Genomic DNA, 14,037 nt, shown 5'->3' with positions numbered 1-14,037 from the left:
TGAAGCAAAGAATGCATGGAGAAGTCCATCACGGAAACGAATGGGACACTTGGTTGCAAAAGTTAGAAGCGGGATCTTTGTTTTGCAACATGTTGACCCGCAAAATTTATGAATTTTTTAATAAATAATTCGTTTTAAATCTAATATATGAAAATTTGTTATAAAATATATATGCATGTGATGCATTAAATAAATATACATCAATAATAACTAAATATGTATTAATTATATAAATGCTATGATTAAAGTTAAATGTAAATTAGAATCATTCATCTCATAAACCTACTAATATAAATAAAGTTTGTCTCCCCGTCGTAAGATATTCAATATTATGACATTTTATGCTTTTATATTTTCTCTCGATCTAAAATCTAATTATAATGTATTAATCTTCATACACTAGTAGAAAAAGGTTATTTGTGTCGGTCGTTTAGGGTGCGTCAACCATAGAGCAACGCAAACCCTCAATGCAAATGATACCTTTATTTGCGTAGGCTCTTGCTTTGGGCCGATGCAAATAATTAGATACTTTGTGTCGGTCTCCTTTGTTGGCCGATGCAAATAGATATATCATGAGTTGTTTTTTCTGATTTCAAAAAAGTGAAACAGAAATTCACAAATTTTATCGATAAAGAAAATATATAATAAAACTAGAGTGAAAGACATGGTACAGGAATATTTTTTTTTTGTTACTCTTAGGGGATTATGATTATGAATCACTCAACAACCCAACTTTTTCAATTATCTCTATTCTACACGAGCCTTTTGGAGCAGATTCTTAAAGCGTTTCTATGAGCTATGGACTGAAAACTAGACATGACTAACAAGAATTTAAGAGGTCGACTACATGAAATGGTAATGAAGATAATGCAAGACAATCAATGAGGTTTAAAGGACCTCTTGTCACTCGTATTGAGGGCAATGAAGTCTGAAACTATGTAGGCGCAGATTATATTAAAAATTAACTTCTAATAATTTATAAATATTCTCCACCTGCTGACTAATTTCTCATGTGCAGAGTCGTATAATAATCTTAGACAAAGCATTAGGTTAAGGTTGTCATCTCCTTAGAAATCTTTATGAGTTTAGGATTCATAGTCCCTCAATGAGTCTGAATCCTAGAAGGAATTCTTTATCTCGTAGGATTCCGAAAGTTTCTCTTGTGATTGGACTGAAAACCATGTGTGTTGGTTTCAGGCTTTGATTAGATGTGGCTAGACTGTTTATCGTTGGACTTGGGCTGCCGCCAATAGTTATGGGTATTGCTTTAGGTGTTACACGACCTTTTATCCCAAAAGAGAGTGATCATGATGTCATCCATATAATGTCATTTTGTATAATATCAATCTATTACTGCCAAATGTGTAGCTACATACATACATTATTTGCTCCAACTGAAATTACAAAGTATATATATATATAAATTTACACAAATTAAATTTAGGTGCATTGATAAATTAAATTTTATAAATTTGGGTGTGTGATAGATCAAAAGTGTCGAACCATAAAAGTACCAAATTCAAGTGTATGATTATATATTAAGTTATTTTGCAGATGGTGTAGGAATTCCACTCCAGGGGAACAGTAATCTTACAACAAGTACAGGAAAATCAAAACAGTTGGGATATAATGACTCAAGTTATTAACAGATCCCCAAAACAGCAAACCCTGCTTGCCTGGCAAAAGCCAGCACCCCCGTTTCATAAACTAAATGTAGATGGTTCAAAACAAGAAGCTACTGGTCATATTGCCGCTGGGGAACTTTTGCGTGACAGTGAAGGGAGGTGGTGTGTAGGTTTCATGCAGAACATTGGCACAGGTAAAATCTTTGAGGCAGAACTTTGGGGTCTGCATATCGGTTTATCTATTGTACTGCAATTTAATTTCAAACGAGTGGTTATTGAATCTGACTCGTTAGAGGTGGTTAATAGTGTGCTTGAGCCATGTCTGTCTCATCATCCATCCCGGGTCCTAATTAAAAACATCCAGTTCTTACTATCCTGCTTCGAAGAATGCAAAATTCAACACATCCACAGAGAAAGAAACAAGAGTGCAGATTTTCTTGCTAAACAGGCACATTCTCTGAGACTGGGAGTGACAGTCCTTCACCAAGCCCCTGCAGAAATTATAGGGATCCTCAACAATGACACTTGTGGAATGCTTTCCCCTAGAATGGTAGCTGCTTAGATGTGCTGCTGGTGTTTTTGGTTTTTCCTGTAATTTTTCCTTCTTTTTTTTCGTTTCTTTGCTTCTGCTGTTTAATTTTCCAGGTATTCACCAAAAAAAAAAATTAAGTTATTTTTCTCTTTGTATCATATATTTTTTTTAATGGGATAAAATATAAATTTAGTTTTATCGACAGTACAATTTCAAACCTTGTTAACAAAAGATTATATGGTTTTAAGCTTTATTGGATAATAAAAACACACGAGGTTAAAAGGTGACAAAAACTTAAAATTGCAAATGAAAAACTCTCGCTAATAAAATTTAAAATTACAAAATTTCATAACATTAAATTTAAAATTGTATTATTTTACGCGATGATTTGAACAAAGTTGAACGAAGCTAGGACTGAGCATTCAGAGATTTTTTTTTTTAAAGTTGTGCGCAGTGCACTTATATTGAACCATTAGACTTTTTCTATAGGACCGAACTGAATTGTACCGTTGACTTGATTAGGTACAATTCCAGAGATTTCTAAATTTCTAATATTAGTGAGTAAATATGTTGGAGATTCTAGAATCGGGCCAAATATATCCGAAAAAAAATTCAAAACCGGATTGAACTGTTGACTTTTTTCTTTAGGACCGAACCGAATTATACCATTAACTTTATTAGAATAAATCTGAAGATTTTCAAATCCCTAAATTGTACCGAACTGTGCTGACTTCTAAATGCAGCCGCACATAAACATTGATAATCCCATCCCACTCCCCAGTTATAATGGTTATAAAGAATAAAATACGCGTATGAATCGTGCAATAAAAAACACTATCCCTCTCAATTTTGTGTGTATTATTTATTTATTATTTGCTGTACTCCACAAAATGAAACAAACTCGTATTATTGTATGCTTGTCAAACTAGAATCATTATGCACTTCACTTTAGATTTTAGTGGACATGATAATTATTTATATAGATAACCTCCAAATTTGTTCTTAATATTTTTGTCAAACTGTAAATATATCCTACAGTAAAAAGTAAAACATGATAAAATCTAGTTTTAACTTTTTGAATTTGAGGTAATTTTAGACATAGAATCAATATTCAGTCAAGCTAGCAAAATTTATCAGAGCCAGACTGTTATTTGAGTTTCAGAATCTAAGGTAAGATACAGCTCAAGTTGTTGGAAACCTATAATAAATCTTCCGTCATGCTTACTCCTTTAATTCGTCCTTATCTCGTGAGTGTTGATTGTATTCTTAAAAAAAAAAATTAACTAACAGCTATCAGTTAAGACAATAATTTTTAATTTGGTTTTTAAGTTAAAATTTAAAAGTGAGAATTAGAAATCAGCTCCATTAATCTTTTAATGGTTCTTTAAATAATTAAGAACTTTTTTATTATTTATTTCTTTCCACCTCTTAATCGCAAATTAAATCCAATTATTTATATTATTGTTTTTGAGAATATACTAAAAATTGTTTTTTTTTTTTTAAGATATTCTGTCCGCTAGTATTGCCAAACAGGCCACACATGGATTTTAACTTTCAACCACCAAAACGAATTTTTTAAATGTTAATTTCCCCAATTTCAGTTCGAGTCATTTAATGAAGAGAAACACAGGAAACAATTTCAAAACATTAAAAAAAAAATCCTATGAATTTTAATCCAACAATTATATATATTTTTTTTTTTGTCAACTGTCTGAAATTGATGAAAGAAGCAAAGTAAATAGATTTCCATTTCCAAATAAAGTTAAACACTGCAGTTTTTCCACACGTTTTACTGGAAGCAACAGTTGGCCTTTTACAGTGTTCAGTAATGGAGAACAGCCAAAACCCCAATCTTATCCCATGCCCGAATAAACACTCTAAATTTATTGAATTTCAGAGCACAATCACAACAATCATTCATCAATCTTTCTACTTTCCACCCCAAATTTCAAACTCCACCCAAATTTTCAACACTCGGCAATCATCACTCTCTCCATTTTTTGAAGGAGCAAGAAGCAATCCTCTGATTCTCTCGCTTGAAGAAACCCCCAAAATCCCCTTCAATGGAAGCCAAAAAACTTCACTTCCATTTTCTAATTTTGCTCTCTCTCTTTTCTTCATCAATCTCTTTCAATCCAATAGACAATTACCTTCTCAATTGTGGCTCAGATACCAATACTTCGCTCTATAATCGAGTTTTTGTGGCTGATTCATCTAGACCCGGTTGGCTTGTTTTCTCAGCAGACCGGTCTATTTCACTTGCCCAACAAAACCCGCCTTCAAATACGTCTTCTTTGTACCATACTGCGAGAGTTTTCACTACTGCTTTGAGCTACAAGTTCAACAACATTAAGACGAATGGAACCCACTTGGTACGTTTCCATTTCTCGCCATTTTCAGCTCAAAATTTTGATTTGTCCATTGCGAAATTTAGTGTTACTGTTAATGGAAATAAGTTGTTGGGAGATTTTAGTGCCCAAAATTTTGTGGTTAAAGAGTATATGATGAAATCGTTTGGCGAATCGATTGAAATTTTTTTGAGTCCAGTGGGTGAACCGGGTTTTGGATTTGTTAATGCAATTGAGGTTTTTTCTGCTCCCAAGGATTTCATTGTTGATTATGGAACTAGGTTAGTTGCTGCTTCTGGAATTGAAGAGTATAAGAATCTTTCATTAGATGTTTTAGAGACAATTCATAGAATTAATGTTGGAGGTTCAAAATTGACACCGTTCAATGATTCTCTGTGGAGAAATTGGATTCCTGATTATGAATTTCTTGTTCTGAAATCTGCGGCTAAACGTGCTTCTTCCTCTCATAATCCTAATTATGAGAGTGGAGGAGCTAGCTCAGAGATTGCGCCTGATAATGTGTATATGACTGCACAGGAGATGAATAGGGATAATGCAGCTTTGGGTGCAAAATTCAACGTTACTTGGGATTTTCCTGTGGACACGAAAGGTGTTCGACATTTTGTTCGAATGCATTTTTGTGATATTATTAGTAGTTCGCTTAACCAGTTGTACTTCAATGTGTACATAAATGATTACTCTGCTTATAAGGATCTTGATATATCAGTGCTCACATTCCACGTGCTTTCATCTCCGGTGTATGTAGATTTCGTTGCAGATTCTGATGATTTGGGGGTTATCAGAGTTAGTGTTGGACCCTCGGTTATCAGCAATCCCTCGAAAATCAATGCTATATTGAATGGCGTCGAGATAATGAGGATTGTAAATTCGCCTAGTTTAGAAAGAAGATCGAAGAGTAGTCGTACTTGGATTGTGTTGGGTTCAATTCTTGGATGTGTTTTGTTACTGTCTTTAGCTTTAATTGCAGTTCTGCTTTTATGCAAATGCAAGAAGAGGAAGCCGAAAACAAGACGTTCAGAAAGTGCAGGTTGGACACCTTTGCGTGTATATGGAGGAAGTTCTCGTAGTAGAACGTCCGAATTAACAGTCAACGCATCGCCTGGAACAAATGCACACCAGAGTCTGAGGATCCCCTTTGCTGACATTCAATTTGCCACTAACAATTTCGACGAAAATCTGATCATTGGTTCGGGTGGTTTTGGTATGGTTTACAAAGGGGTACTGAAAGACAATACTAAGATTGCTGTAAAGAGGGGTGTGCCTGGATCTAGGCAGGGACTTCCAGAATTCCAGACTGAAATAGCAATTCTGTCCAGGATTCGTCACCGTCATCTTGTTTCACTTATCGGGTATTGCGAGGAGCAGTCAGAAATGTTACTGGTTTACGAGTACATGGAACGAGGGCCATTGAAGAATCATTTATATGGTTCAGGATATCCGCCTTTGTCGTGGAAACAGAGGCTTGAAATTTGCATTAATGCAGCAAGAGGAATTCACTATCTGCACACAGGTTCAACGCAAGGCATCATCCATCGCGACATTAAGTCCACAAATATCTTGCTAGACCAAAATTACGTAGCCAAGGTTGCTGATTTTGGTCTCTCAAGATCCGGTCCATGCCTCGATGAGACTCATGTAAGCACGGGCGTCAAAGGTAGTTTCGGGTACCTTGATCCGGAATATTTCCGCAGACAACAGCTTACCGATAAATCAGATGTTTATTCATTTGGAGTTGTGCTTTTTGAAGTTCTTTGTGCTAGACCTGCAATTGATCCATTACTTGGCAGGGAGCAAGTAAATTTAGCTGAATGGGCAATGCAATGGCAGAAAAAGGGCTTCCTATCGAAAATTATCGATCCGCATCTTGTCGGACAGATAAACAAAAGTTCTTTGAAGAAGTACGGCGAAACAGCAGAGAAATGTTTGGCAGACTATGGTGTTGATAGGCCTAGTATGGGTGATGTGTTGTGGAACTTAGAATATGTACTTCAGCTTCAGGATTCCGGACAATCAAGCGAGCCACGAGATGATAACAATGCAAACGAACAGGATCTAACGTCGCCTTCAATGGCTCCCCAAGGCGCATCAAGCAACAACGAAACCGAGAGAGATTACGGTGATGCTGCTTCAGACATTACAACCAACAAAGTCTTTTCCCAGTTGATGAACAATGAAGGAAGATAGTTCATAAGTATACATCTTATACAATACAGCTGCATATGTCACTGTCTTTTTTTCCTCCAACCTATTTTTCATAGTGATTGATATTTGTATCAAATGGAGCTAGATTTATACTTAGTTTAAGTTAAGTTCATTAGATTTTTTTTCTTTTTGGTGAGTAAAGGCGGGATGAAAGGGAGCGGAGGAGTCTCAGCTTATCCCAACTAGGTTGACACCGGAGACTATTAGATACCTTATTTTGATATTTCTAAAAAGCCATATCAGTTCATGAACCCAGTTCTAATAATGCTTATTTCCTATTATCTTATGAATGATATTTTAACTCGGAGGGTTATAAGATACTTTAATCAGTGTTGATTCCGAAATTCTGGAGGTCAAGAGGCGAAGATGGTCTAGTATAAGTACAAGTAAAAGAAAATTTATTTAAAAATGACACATTTTATTACACTTAAAAATGGATCTAATAAAAACATCAAATTTCAAATGAATAAAAAAACATTTTATTCTTTCAAAAAAAAAACATTTTATTTCGCATTAAATAACCAGTTGCTTGTACAAAACGTTATCTGCGAGCATTCTAGGTGCAAAATCGTTAAAAATATTGTATATATCAATATTCTCTAATATATTTCTCTCAATACATAAAATTGCTAAATTATTTAATTTTTTTTAGATGTTGATCATCTCAAATGGTTTTCAATAATTTTAACTGGATTCGAAACGCAATTGAAATATTTGGATAACATTACGTTGTTTTGATAAACTCAGGAATTTCAAATGTTGACATTAATAATTTTGGTCAAAGCATTTGCTAACACTCTCATTTCTAGAAAAAAAAAAGATTATCTGCGTTAACATGCGAAAAATTATTACAAGAAAATGTAGTCATAAATTTGTGTGTTGCAATTGTTTAGACCTATGAATTATATTTATTGTCATTGCACCTTTTTAGATTTTAATTTATGTATTTTTTATAAAAAAATTATTTTTGGGCCCCTCCCTCCCTTGTGCCTAAATATGTGTTGCGAATTGTTTAGGTCTAAAATTATATCGGTAACCGTTGCATCTTTTAAGATTTAATTTCTACATTATTATTATTATTATTATTATTTGAAAAAATATTATTTTTGTATCCATTCATCCCTTGGGCTATGGGCAAGCGTCCCTCCTGCCCATATTTAGGGACGGCCCTGACTTCAACTTGGAGGGTTAGTGGAATAAATAATTTAGTAAGAGAATACCGAACTTTTTGAGATTAAAATAAGTGATAACGTTGAATTCTGAAAATAATGAAATTATGGATGAATATTTTACTTTACAAGCGAAATTTCCATACAAAATCTAATTTTTTTGTTATTTTCTTCGAGGGTAGAGGTCCACAGACCCTCCGTGACCCTGTAGTTACGTCATTGTTTAAGGTCATCTTTAAAAATGTCATAATTGGAGTTGGTTAGGGCACTAAGTTCTACTCTAATATTAACATAGTGCGAATGTGCGGCTTGATGCATAAGAGCAACTCTAGTGGTTGGAGGGTTGCACACCCTCCAACCACTACACCTCACCAATTTCTAACAACCCTCTCAACAAAACAACTCCAAAAAAAATCATCTCTAGTGGTTAGTCACAATCACGGGTCCCACACGTCATATAATATTTAATTTTCATTACTTTTAATCAATTAACCTATTTTATTATTTTTTTTTGGTAAGAAGGGAAGAAAAAAAACAAACAAACAAAAACCTAACCCGGGATCAGTCTAGGAAGACTGACCCCAATCCTATCCTCAAGAAGAGAAGGTAACAGAAAAGAAGGAGGAACGGAAAGGGTAGAAACACCTAACATCCCCCCATGCCCAGCAGCTGCCAAGCGATCCGCCACGCGGTTTTGCTCCCTATAAATATGGGAGAAGGTAAGAGAATCGAAGGCATGACGAAGCCTCAAGATTTTTTAATAATAATAAAATAGGTTTTGCTAAATTAACCTATTTTATAATAATAATAAAATTCATTAATGAATTAATATTAATTAAATAAAAATCTACCAATATTTAATATTAATCGAATAAATTTATATAATTTGAATAATTTATTTAATTGGATTAAAAAATTAATAGGTAAATATAATTTATTTTCTCCGAATTTTAATCGATTTTAGTAATTAACAAAAGTGCATTACATTAAGGAAACATACATTTGAAAAAAACGAACAAGGTAAATGCATTAAATTAAAAGGAAAACATGATTGAAAGAGTAAAATTTTCCAACGTTCAAGTAGTAATGTCGGTGATTCCGAAACGTTCCCAAATGTGCTCAACTAGATCCAATTTTAGTTGACCGTGCATGTTTCTATCGCGGATTTGTAAACCCTTTGTGAGATAAGCAGCAAAACCCGGAACAGGCTCATGTTGAATGTCACCAGAAACTATGGGCTGAGAAAATTCCTCAGTTGGAAAGTTTCTTGAGTAAGTGTGCCTCTCATTTTCAACAATCATGTTATGTAATATTACACAAGCATTCATAATGTCGTGGAATTTTTTTATGCCAAGTACGTGCTGGTCCACGTACTATTGCAAATCGGGCTTGAAGTACCCTGAATGCTCGTTCAATATCTTTTCGTGCGCTCTCATGCCTTTGTTTGTAACATATTCATTTCGGGTCATTAGCATGTGGAAAGCTTTTCACAAAAGCAGCCCATTCGGGATAGATACCATCAGTTAGATAATAGCCCATATTATATGTCTTGTTGTTAACAGTAAACGGAACCGTTGGTGCTGTTCCTTTTAAATTATCTTGGAACAAATTGGATCTGCTCAAAACATTAAGGTCATTATTGGACCCAGCAACACCGAAATATGCGTGCCAAATCCAAAGATGACTTCTTCAAGCATGATTGTTGGATATCCATAATCTCCTCGGGTATATTGCCCCTTCCATGCAACTGGACAATTCTTCCATGCCCAATGCATGCAGTCAAGACTGCCAAGCATCACAGGGAACCCATGGTGTTCCTCGTGCATCTGAATTAAACGTTGTACATCGGCAGCATTACGCCTCCTCATATACACAGGCCCATACACCTCGATAATAGCACGACAAAAATTTTCCACACATTCTAATGTTGTGCACTCACTAATTTTTATGTATTCATCAAAAGCATCAGCCGGAGATCCATACGCAAGTATGCGCATAGCTGCTATACATTTTTGGAGTGGAGACAAGCCACTTCTTTTTGCCGCATCGACCCTTTGTTGGAAATATGTTGTGTGATTTCCAAGGTCTTCCACTATACGTTGGAACAAATTTCGACTCATCCGGAACCGTCTGCGAAAAACTTCAGCTAGAATGGTGTAATGCTTTACATTCCGTTTGAATTTTGCATGCTAGAATGGTGTAATTCTTTCATTGGAGGTAATATTCCTGTGAATGTTATGACATTCCTAAAATATTTTATGCCTATTGATGCATGGAAATACATGTTCACCAATTTGATGGGTGTGAAAATAAGGCAATACCGTCCATTGCGTCCGACGGAAAGGAAAATTCATACCATATTCTTTCTAAAGTTGTCAAAATCTAATTCATTTCATGAGATTTATAACTGTCTCTTCTCGTATTTTCAGGAACCGTTATGGTTTTTGAGGATACGGGGTACAAGGAAAGTGTCTCGACATCACTGGCTAATTACCTACTGCAATCGGTTGCTGACTATAACTGTTTGGATTATAGTATAATGGATGAGTCATGGAATATGACATATGAGGATCATATTGAATATTTCGTGGAATAGGTCGGATTGGAGGACTTTGTGAGCTTGTATTTTCGGTGTTTTGAGAATTTGCAACGTATGAGAAATATTGACTGTATTCATCATGAGGATCCATTGAAAAATAAATATAAAGAGTGAAAGAAGATTGAAAAATATTGTGGTTTATATATGGTTAAATTTGTTGAAACACCTTTCCAGATGATTTTGATTTGACAAAATTATCTAAGTAAAATTAAATATATTCTAAACACACTAAGTTTAAATGCTTTGATTTATTTAACTAATGTGTTTGTTCAATGTTGAGTTAAATTGTTTATAAGACATAAAGGCTAAAAGACTTAAAGCCCAATACGAAAGTCAAAGCCCAAGTCAAACAGATCAAGACAACCCGGCCCGCGTGTGCAAAACGTTGTCGTTATGATCAAAACGCAACTCAGCAAGAGAAGGATCTAGAAGACCTTCGTTGAACAACTTCAGAGTGAAGCTACTGAGTTGAATCGACAAAGAGTACAAGATAGCAACTGAGCAAGAACAACTTCCCGACAAAGTGTTTCCACTTTGGGTAAAGTTCAGAAGACACAGGACGCTGTCTAGTTGACCTTACCATAAATGGAGAGACATTCTGCCGAGCTGACTAAAAGCTGCTCAACACTGACCGAGGACAGAAGATACTCAAATATGATTGGCCGAGAGCTCTGAGCAAAACTGAGTGACAACGACAGGAAGCCGTTTCCCTCCAACGGTTATTTCAAAATTCGAAATGACTGATGTCTTAGACGTCTTTATAAATAGTGCCCTTCAGTTGCTTCATTCAAAAACACAGAACATTATCAAGCCATTACGCTGACCAAAATTCTACTCAAGTTCTGTGAAGAAAAGCAAAGCAAATTCTTACACCAAATTATATATCTTTCGTGTAAAAGTCTAGAGTGATTATTCAATCATCTAAGGTGTCTTAGCAATTGTTGTTTAGGACAAATCTTTATCATTTCTAGAGATTGGAAAGGAGAGGCTGAGTACTCGGTTATAGTACTCAGCGAGAGATTAGGAGTGAGTAGAGGTATAGAGGAAGGTACTCTTGTTATACTCAGCTTCTAAGTTGTAAAAGGTTTGATGCTCTACCGTTAAAGAGCTCAGTAGAGAATTCGAAAGCTCGGAACGTGTTCCGGGGACAGGACGTAGGCTTAGAGGCCGAACCTGGATAAATCTGCTGAGTAACATCTTTCTAACCTTAAACTCCTTAATATATATATATTGCTTGCTTAAACAAAACTGACCAAGTAAAGAGGTCGCGCTGAGTTGTGTGCATTGAGTATCTGAGTTCAGGAATAGACTCAAGTGCTATCTCCTGACTCAAAGAAAGAAGCTGACTTAGTCACCAGTTGACTAAGCTAGTGTCTTAATTAACTCAGCGCGCTATGTAATCCTTTTTCAAAGAAAAAGAAGTCAGCCTTAACGTACTAAAATTTTAAATAGTTCCTATCCCCCCATTGGAACTAACTTGTTACGTTATAAGGGACCAACAAGTGGTATCAGAGCCTAAAAGCTCACTGTTAAAGGTTTAACTACCTTGAGCTGATCCCCACTATGGCTGAAAACAGCACTCGGTTTCTCCTAGGAAACCAGACAACTCAGATCTTACCTGAGGGGCTGTCCATTACTCGGCCTCCCCTATTCTTCGGGTCTAACTACACCTTCTGGAAGAATAGGATGAAAAACTTTATTCAGGCAACAAACATGAGTGCATGGCTTTCAATAGTCCAAGGCCCGTTTGTTCATGTTGAAGTTGTGGCTGGCCAAACAGTTGTCAAAGCTGAGGCCAAATGGACAGAGGATGATCTCAAGAAGCTACAAAATCACGCTTCGGCTATAAATATGCTTCACTGTGCGCTTGATGCTGCAGAATATAATAAGATATCAGGTTGTGAGTCAGCGCAAGAGATCTAGAAGAAGCTGGAGGTCACCTACGAAGGAACCAACAAAGTGAAGGAGTCCAAGGTGAACCAGCAGATGAGACTGTACGAGCTATTCGAAATGAACGATGATGAAGGAATATCTGACATGAATGCAAGGTTTACAAACATCATCAATGAGCTCAAGAGACTTGGGAAGATCTTCACTGAAGAAGAACAAGTCAAGAAGATTCTTAGGAGTCTTCCTAAAAATTGGCAAGCAAAGAAGACTGCTGTTGAGGAAGCTCAAGACTTAACCACCTATAAATATGATGAACTCATCGGCTCATTGCTGACCCATGAGATCTCAATGAAGAATTTCAAGGTGAAGGAAAAGTCTGAAGACAAGAAGCAAAAATCTCTTGTCATGAAAGCTGACTCCACTGATGGGAGCTCAACAGATGATGAGGAGATGGCTATGTTCACCAGAAAGATGAAAAGGCTGTTCAGAAAGAATGACAAATATTCTAAAAAGCCTTACAGAAAGTTTGATAAGTATAAAGATGAGTCCAGCGACAGCAAATACAAGAAGGACAACTCAAAGCCCATTACATGCTTTGAATGTCATCAAACTGGCCATATCAAGTCAAGCTGCCCTCTGCTGAGGAAAGAAAGGAAGAACGGCAAAAAGGCAATGGTGGCAACATGGAGCGACAGTGATGAGTCTTCATCATCAGAAGCTGATGCCACTGAGTCAGCAAAGATCTGTTTCATGGCTGACGAACTTGCTGAGCCGTGCATCTCTGAGCATGCTGGCCCCTCCATCGCATCTGATGACGAGGAGCAATCAAATAAGGTAATATCACTACCCCAGCTCAGAAATGAAATGGTTAATGCCCTGAGTGATCTCTACATACTTGTCAAAAAGTGTAATAAGAAAGTTAAAGCACTCAGCAGGCGTTGTGACGAGGTTGAAGAGGTCAAGCTGAGTGACCTCAGATTCCTTCTTCAGGACAACTCAACTTTGCATGATAACATGGAGATCATACATAAGTCTGTCTCTGAAGTCCAATCAGATTCTAAGAAACTAAGAAAGGACGTCACAACTATCCAGAACCAACTAAAGGTTCCAAACAAAAGAAACATTCCTCTGAATACTCAGTACCGAGGTACTGGTCAGCAGAGATGGAATCCTCAGTGGAAAGTCCAGTGTGACTTCTATGGGAAGAAAGGACACACCACAAAGGTGTGCTGGCACGCTCAGCACTAGGGTGCTGACCAGTCAGTGAGAAATCCTAAACGGAAGGTCAGCTGTGACTTCTGTGGAAAGAATGGCCATACTGTTCATGTATGTCGCCATAAAATAAAATATGATGCTTTACCTGTTGAACCTAACAAGCAAGGACCCAAAAAGAATTGAGTACCTAAGAGTAACTAGTTACATTGCAGGTAAGCCTGAGATGTGCTGAGAAGTCAAAGATGTGGTATATTGACAGCGCATGCTCAATGCATATGACTGGTGATGAAACTCAGTTCATCACATTTGAGCGTAAACGAGGAGGAAGCGTAAGTTTTGGAGACAACAAAAAGGGTAAGATAGTAGGGTCAGGAACCGTTGGAGGTAATCCTACTATTGAGTCAGTCTCCCTAGTCAGCGGACTCAAATATAACTT

At 36.4% G+C, this 14,037-nt stretch overlaps 1 protein-coding gene across 2 annotated transcripts; it reads left to right on the top strand.

Moving 5' to 3' along the window:
- Positions 1-3,982: 3,982 nt before the first annotated feature.
- LOC136224829 (probable receptor-like protein kinase At5g24010) lies at positions 3,983-7,014 on the top strand. 2 transcript variants are annotated; one of them, XM_066013266.1, is made up of 2 exons: positions 3,986-4,529; positions 5,043-7,014. In XM_066013266.1, exons 1-2 carry the CDS (start codon positions 4,221-4,223, stop codon positions 6,708-6,710), a joined length of 1,977 nt encoding a protein of 658 aa, XP_065869338.1. In that variant the 5' UTR covers positions 3,986-4,220; the 3' UTR covers positions 6,711-7,014. The 2 variants fall into 2 exon arrangements, with proteins under 2 accessions (XP_065869329.1, XP_065869338.1); XM_066013257.1 differs by having other exon boundaries at positions 3,983-7,014.
- The last annotated feature ends 7,023 nt before the right edge of the window (positions 7,015-14,037 follow it).

The sequence above is a fragment of the Euphorbia lathyris genome, chromosome 1 (genome assembly GCF_963576675.1).
Source record: "Euphorbia lathyris chromosome 1, ddEupLath1.1, whole genome shotgun sequence".
NCBI classification, from domain to species: Eukaryota; Viridiplantae; Streptophyta; class Magnoliopsida; order Malpighiales; family Euphorbiaceae; genus Euphorbia; species Euphorbia lathyris.
This window is presented reverse-complemented; position numbering and strand designations above follow the sequence as displayed.